We start from the raw sequence: 7,922 nt of genomic DNA, 5'->3' as shown, positions 1-7,922 counted from the left end.
AGAATGAATGCCTCTTGAGAACCCTTGAGGACGGTGTATTTCAACGGAAACTACCCGAAAAAACAGTTGGTAAGCGGAATTCTGAGGGATATTTGAGGATATATGCGCCCTTTCAAGGTACATTCTGCTTAAACGCTTATAAGTCGACTTGTGTGGGAATGTAAGGATGCATGAGTGTAAGGATGTGTGTGGCCACGTGTCGTCAGGCGGCGCGTGGAGGACCCGCGGAGGTCAGCGGAAGCGGATTATCGGCAACCATCCGAGCGGAATCGACATTGTTTAAACAATGTTTCGAGTTCCGCGGATGGTGTCGATGATCAAGGGCCGCCGCGAGCCGTTGGGACTCCACGCGTCCGGTTGGCGGTAGCGGTGGTGGCGTGATAGGACGATTGACGAATGTGTGAAGAATGTGTGAAGAATGTGTGAGGAGTGTGTGGAGGGTGGTGTGGCGGAGAGACGCGAGCGAGTGGAGACAGTTGTGAGTTGCGAGCCGAGCGAATAAGATCGAATAAAGTTTTACCAAGTTAACCCAAACCGAGCATAATTCTGATTTATTCCCTGCCGTGGAAAGGTCACTTAAACCCTCCTTTCCCATAATATTTGTGATTATAAACAGTAATTATTAAAACAGAAATTATACGGATTGGTGATATACGGATATAAATGAAAGAACAAGGTAATTATTCGATTTTCAATTTATTCTTAAAAGAGCAATCATAGTCAGTCGTAAACATAGCAGTCAGAATAAGACTCATCCAAAACTGAATCTCTATATCATTTACAAAATTAAATGAGCTCAGTAATAAATACGTGGAATACCGCACTTACATATTTAGATATGTACATACAAATCACAACGCATGCATATAGATACATATATTACATCGCGTGTATAAACAGAAATGGTACGAAAAATTCGCGGATAACTCGTTTCCAGAACGGAATGAAATTTGATAGAATGAGATGAAACGAATTATTTACAAGGAGGGAAAATCGAGGACTATGTACTTTTTTTAGTCTTATTCACAGTGTCACGACGGATGCAGGATGATTGTCAACGTGATCTGGAGAATCAGGTCTAGGAGCAGGTCGATCCCTTTCATCATCAGGATGTGCGCCGCGCCGGTACCGACGTTGCAGAACGATTGTTCGCAGCAAGTGGTGCAAGCGAACAGTTTAGTGCGTTCCCCAATCACTATACATCCGGACTCGCATTTGCTAGTGCAGTTCCTCTCCACTGACCATGTTTGGGGACTGGAGGTCGAGTCTTCCGTGCTGGTCGTATAAGAAATACGTTTTACCTAAAATCAACCATTTTCCTGTTTCATGGATGAGCCTGTAATAACTAAGGATCTGTCAAATAGCTGCATAAATAAAAATTCATTGTGCAAATAGTTTTATAAACAAATAATTGGATAAACGTGAAATGCATGATCAATGTTTTCTAAATTATGTTATCATTTGTCATTACCATACAAGTCCTTTTATCGCCAATGCACTTGTGCCGGAAATCGGTGTAATTTTCGGTGATATTTATGCATTTCTCTCCCTCTTCAATCGTGTCGCATCGATAACACCATAGATCATTTACACGTTCCGACGCAGCATGAGTTCGATGTTCCGTAGATAATAATTGTCCTGATATGATCCATGATATGCGAATAAAGGAGAATCGATAAATACATTAATGTTAACATATTTTTGAAAGCTAATAGAAAAATAATTTATAAAAGTCCAAGATACTATAAAGAAAAAAATATAAATTAATATTTATGGAAAAGTATAATCTCCAGTTATCAGGTCCAATTAAAAAAATGTGTTTAAGAATAAATTTTAGAAATCATTTGGAAATTAAAAAACAAAAATTGTAAGAAAATTAGGAATTTAATGGGCACGTGATTTTTTGTTCATATCAGAGAATATGTATTCGTCGTATAATAAAAGTCGTATAATAAATATATAGCAAAATTAGAGCATAACTTATATGAATGAAGTTCGGTGAACTTGAAAGTTGCGAAGAGAACATGTTCTTCGGGGAAAGACTTGTAAGTAAATTAAGGGTAGCAGAGAAGCGGATGCGGTGCTCACCATTGATGACCGCGATCGACGCGAAGATCAGGAAGTACGTAACAGTGATGCACGCATCTCCGGCCATGTTGATCGGGAAGCTAGCCCCGATCTACTGTCAGAGGGTGAGAATCAAACGAACCGCTGCCGTACCGCGTGCACTGACCTCATCTTGGAGCAAGTATCGTCACGGCCGTGTCGCGTTCTACGACACGAGACGATTCTAGAGCGAAAGGGTACCACCATGTTGAGTGAACCAGCGCTTGCGCCCGTGGACATCCGCGTTCGCGTCATGCTGGCAGATGCTCTAGAAACCTCGAAACCGCGGAAAATCAATATCGAAATGGTCCTGTTCGTTCAGCGGGAACGTTTGACGTCAAAGTTTCTGCGCATCCGCATCACTTGCAGGTAGCAAGAAAGTTCGTCGCCGCGAAATCGATGTTTCACTATCACCGCCACCTGATAACAGACTCGACTTAGGCCAACGCAAATTTTGCGGTCATCGATGGATCCGATCGACCCGGAAACGATCTGCGACTTTCCCGAAGCCAAGCGATGGCCCATCGGATCGTGTGGCATAGAACATTGAACGCTTTTATTCGCCCTTTCTATTTTTCCCGTTTTCCAATCACTTTTGAGTTCACAGGTCGTGCCAGCGTGAAGTACTTGTTTTATTGGATTTCCAGTTCCACAAGCGCTTATTTATATAAACAAATAAACGTCCTACGATGAACGAGTACGGAAATACTTGTTTTTTATTTCTCACTGACGCATCCGATGATAAAAACAAAATTTATTTGCAATCTCTCCCTTTATTGTACTAACTAAAATACTTTCCTCTATACATTTTCCTTTCCGATATGATATTATTTATTTAATAAAAATGATACGTTTCGTGTCTCTTATTACTTTATTATAGTATTCGTCGGGGACAGACTACTGGATAATTAAAAAGCTTCGTTAAACACTCTCCGCGTTTTTTGCTAATTGAGCAGAAAAATGAAAACTGGTTTCAACAGAATTAACAGAAAAATCCATTAACGGATCGTGAATATAAAATGTATTTATCACATCTTTCCATTTTTTCCAAATCTCCAGCTCGATTTCCATGAAGGCTTTTACTTCCTCGACGGAAAAGTCTGCATGTACTACATTTTCTCTTAAATTGTCTCATCAACTTACGCGAAAGAGATTTCTCTCATGGGAAACGCGTAAACGTTTTGCAATGTATAGTTATCATACGTGAAGAAAAAAATATTGGTACATATGTATATGTATGTAAGTAGAAGCTAATGTTAATTTCAACTTTTAAATTCGCTTACGAGCATTCCACGAAATGCGTACCCTATTAATATAAATTCAGAGTTAGTACAAACAAACCCGAATTCAGCGCGCACCATCTTAATTTGAATTGATTGACAAACAAATTCGATTCGAAGTTCGCCGCAGCCGAGTACACCACAAACACGTGCAACCAGTAGCAGCTACGCGAGATTATGTCCAATTGCCCGGAACAAGCGCGGCACGAGCGGCGGCGTGACATGGCGTGGTGTCCGTGTTTGCAACTGAGTTAAGACCACGGTGCTCGCGGTTGCTTCGCGTAAATAAATTAAGGTGGAAATTTGTCAGCGGTTGAACAACCGGTTACATCGGTACAAAACGGATAGGGAAATATTCAACGACGTGATTCTGAAAATTAGTCGCGGGAGCGAAAGCATTCGCGGGAAAAGCGTCTATTCCGGCTGCCTTGTCAGGCGGTGGAAAATGAATTGTCGACCTCGAAGGCTCGCAATACTACAAAGGGAACCAAACGTCGTAACTGGCGCGAGTTTCGCGCGAAACTGTGAAACGTACCTACGTATTACTGCAGACGAGATGAAAGCAGACTTGTTTTTACCGGAGAAATCCGATAACTAAAATTGTATTTCGTGTCTCGCCCTACAAAAGCAAAACTAGCCGCTTAATCGGAATCGTTTTTGGGACAAGCGTTCTCGCCAAGTTATTGCCAAAATGATTATAATTATTCATCATTAATAAAGCACAACTATTGAAGAGGAATAATAATGATTAAACAGAATTGGTCTTTGCGCGATAATAAAATCGAACAGTTCTCACATTGGATTGAAACAACAAATAGAAACACAATTTGTATCTGATAATGTTAATTGATCTTCAATTAGCAAAGCTATTATCGAAGTACTTACTACGAATTAGGTGGAATATCTGTTGTCAGTAACACCATGTAATCAACGCGTGCAACTTCTCTTTGAGCTTTTCTTCTCGGTTTTATTTCTACAAAAGAGTAATGACTCGAACCTGGCGGCGACGTCTTCACATTGGCGCTGATTTAACGAGTGTGGTTCATTCTCCTTTTTTGTTCTCCAGCCGCTTTTCACCTCGCATCTGTTGAACACCATTTCACGTACACTCAATTCTGTTTCGTTGAGGGCAACGCTTGTATCAAGCGTGATAGCAGAACAATTGCTATTGTTCTCCGTTCAATTTAACTGATAAATTGACTGAATTAATACGGAACAATTATATCATAAATTGTAATTAAATAGCAATTACAAGAGCTTCGAAATTCGCGGTTACATTCAATTGTATTTTCCTTGTGTTCGTAAATGAATTAGATTAACTCCGGAATAATGAACGTTTGATGCGAAATTGAAGAAAGAAATTCAGCTTCGATTATTTCACAATGGTTTGCTGCAGTTGCATGTTTTATAGGGGTGAACAGCCGCAGAGAAATCGATTTCAGGTCTACAAGGGACAAGTGTTATTGAGACTGGGAAGTGTATTATCTTCGGATTTACCGAGGTCGTGTCTTTCAAATACGAAACTATTACATTTCAAATCGTATTTTATTAATGCACCATCGAATTCTATATTTCCCTGCATTTCACTAATATCATTCGTGTACTTAACACCATTTCTATCAAGCGGTGTCAAAAGAGACCTTTTGAAATTTTCGCCTAAAATTATTATCATTAGTTTAATCGTTTTTAAATATTGAACTAATAACAATAATTTTAAGCAAAGGTTTCAAAAGGTGTCTTTTGACACAGGTAGAAATATTGTTAATCTCACATGTGTTTCATTTCTTGAAGTTTATACGTATTTAAAATGTTTCAGTCTGTGCTTTTGTTGAAACGACAAACGTCTTACGTGTACAGGCAAGTGCACTGGCTCTTGAAATTGATACAAAGCCAGCGAGATTTCACTTACTTTTAATAAGGCTTGTCTTCATTTTTCCTTCGTCTTACCATGTCTTTCAGCTTTATGAAGCTACAAGCTTATGCAATTTCTTTTGAGGTTCGACAATTAATTTCGCTTCCAAGATTCCTGGTTCTTATCTTTTGTAATTTCATCGTCCCGCTAATGTCGTCTATTCTTTAAATTCCGTAATTTTCCCTTGCTCGCATTTTGTGAATGCAAATACGTAGTTAATATACAGCGTAGACAAAAGCCAAGGTACGATACCGTTAGCTATGATTATACAATTATAACTCGGGTCCAGAAGGAAATCTGTATTTTCATTCAAATGTATATAGTCATAATGATTCATGGAAGTAACATTCCGAAACGCGGTGCACGCACTTAATGTAATATCCATTCGCAATCAGATTCGATTTAGTTGCACGCGCGTTGCACGAAACTCCTGCGTGAAACCCAGCAGAATTTGAATCCATAAATCTCGTGCATGAACGAGATCAGAAACAATTCCATTAAACGACTATTGTTCCACCAAAAACTGAAATCCTTTCGTAAATCGTTCGTACGAGGGGATGCGCGCACAAAAAGAGAATGATCCAGTTAACAGGATAAAATGTCCAATACTATTGGTACGATCTTAACACGGTTTGCCAATCCAGGGAAATATAGCACGGCTCCGCACAATTTTTTGTATTTAGCTAATGGATGCGATTTCATTATCGAGATTGATCGTGATTTTATACGGCGAAGATAAATTTTACAACGACCGAGAAGTCGAGGAGGCAAACGAAAGAAATTTCATAACGTAATTAATGCTCGCTGAGTCAAGGTTCGTATTTCACCGACAGAATAAAAACTCCGAGACGATAATCGAATATCGTTTAATATCCTCCACGATGAAATAAATTAACACTCGGACGGCGTTCTTTTCTGCGTGGGCAAAGCGTTTTTTCAAACATCTATCTTAACATTATTTCATGTGATTGCAATATTAATATAAACAAAATTATGTAACTAATTGATCATGCTTTCGTCAGCTAGGATAAGTAAAACATTCTTCAGAGGAATTATCTCGTTCTACTTAGACCGCGTGTCTGACATTACTGGATTAAACTACTTACCAAGTAGATCTTGCCTTCCTTCGTTATACAAACTACAATTTTATTCCAAGCAGACGCTGCGGTAAATTTTGTTGAACGACATGAACAGTCGAGTCCTTGTCCGAAATTATTAAACTTTCTCATTCATCATGGTAACGAATGACGTCGGTGATTTTGAATTTACTTAAGGTCTTGAATATAAAAGAATTTCCGGATACGAAACATGTTTTGTAATTCCTCGCTCGTAGAATATATCAAAAGATAGTTCAATGAAGCAAACGTGAAAACTGAGAAAAGTGAATACAGACATTTAGTAATAAATTGTACATATAACGAATACACGTGTATGAATGATGATCTTTTAACGATGATTTTCTCAGTTCTCCTAATTAATTTTTGCTTTCAAATCGATAAGCAACGAGTTAGAGTTTGAATGTCGGAAAGCAGGAGTGTACAACTTTTATTCTTCGTCAGTAGAAAGAAAAAGCTTTCTTGTGAAAATAACCAACGAGTTTCTAAACTAACTTCGTTAAAGGAAAGCCTGTATTGTGTTTAATGGTAGTCTTGATCGAAATTGATATATCAAAATGGGAACTGAAGCTGTGCAGGTCTAACGTGAAAGTGATATCATTCAACTTAGTTCTTATCTCTACAGTTCGCATAGAATGGAATACAGTTCTCAACTGTTCCGTGTATCTGATACGAAAAGAGAATTATATAACAGTAATCTTGAAACGAATTGCATATACTTCTTTTTTTAGAATTCACATTACCTATTCTTCTTATACGCATATATGAAAGTGGGATTATAAAGATAATAAAGCAAAAGTCAGGCGTCTTTATATGTATCAAGATACATCTGTTATCTTATTGTCGAATTAAGCTTAATTATAATAAGTTCACGTGAAGTACCAGAGAAGCTTTGCTTGATTTGTCTCAGTACCGAGGTAGATTATGAAAACTAATCGGTGCTGTAATGTAGCGTAATGGATCGTTGTTAGAAGCGTTAATAGAACGTTATCATACAATCAAATAGTAATTGATAGTGCCTCTATGTAGCAGTCGTAACGCCAGCAGATAGTTCGCGTCCGACGACGTAATGTGAATTTCTTTTGAATTTTTATACCAGTTTTTCTACGAATGTATAAAAAACGAATTCAGGACGAGAGCAAAAATTTCGACATAAATGTCTTCTTTATGCCGAAGGGGAAAAGCAAATATTGCATTTCAACGTTCATGAAAAATTCCGATTAAAACATTCCGCCAGATTTCCGGTTTATACCCTGCAGCGATGTTCGCCGAGTAGCTGAGCCCCGAAAATCAGCAGCCCGTTTTCGATAATTGAATGAAGTCCATATTGTCGGTGTTTACAGCGAAGCAACACGTGAGACCGCCGAAAGTGCTTTCCACCCCCTCGTGTATATCTGACATCCTCGGCCGTCGACGGATCCAACGGAACGGGTTTAAACGTTGACGGATCCGCGAACGGGATTGGTAGCTAGGTTCCAGGTCGATGGTAGAAGGGGACGCCGGGTCGCA

General features: G+C 38.9%; 1 protein-coding gene across 1 annotated transcript; it reads right to left on the bottom strand.

Annotated features, from left to right (window-relative positions):
• Positions 1–677: 677 nt before the first annotated feature.
• Positions 678–2,774, bottom strand: LOC108629937 (uncharacterized). The gene is made up of 3 exons (XM_018032904.2): positions 2,089–2,774; positions 1,472–1,638; positions 678–1,301 (listed from the first exon to the last, which is right to left on the bottom strand). The coding sequence occupies exons 1-3, from the start codon at positions 2,153–2,155 to the stop codon at positions 1,032–1,034; spliced, it is 504 nt and encodes a 167-aa protein (XP_017888393.1). The 5' UTR covers positions 2,156–2,774; the 3' UTR covers positions 678–1,031.
• Between the last annotated feature and the right edge of the window lie 5,148 nt (positions 2,775–7,922).

This window comes from Ceratina calcarata, unplaced genomic scaffold (genome assembly GCF_001652005.2).
Source record: "Ceratina calcarata isolate Rehan_Ccalc_2016 unplaced genomic scaffold, ASM165200v1 scaffold60, whole genome shotgun sequence".
Classification (NCBI taxonomy): Eukaryota; Metazoa; Arthropoda; class Insecta; order Hymenoptera; family Apidae; genus Ceratina; species Ceratina calcarata.
This window is presented reverse-complemented; position numbering and strand designations above follow the sequence as displayed.

What these genes read in the sequence shown, in the direction of transcription:
- LOC108629937 (XM_018032904.2), bottom strand. Translation starts at nt 2,155, where the DNA reads ATGGCCGGAGATGCGTGCATCACTGTTACGTACTTCCTGATCTTCGCG. An exon ending in GTCGATCGCGGTCATCAATG is followed by an intron (nt 1,639 to 2,088) that starts GTGAGCACCGCA and finishes GGATCATATCAG; the next exon opens with GACAATTATTATCTACGGAA. An exon ending in GCGATAAAAGGACTTGTATG is followed by an intron (nt 1,302 to 1,471) that starts GTAATGACAAAT and finishes GGTTGATTTTAG; the next exon opens with GTAAAACGTATTTCTTATAC.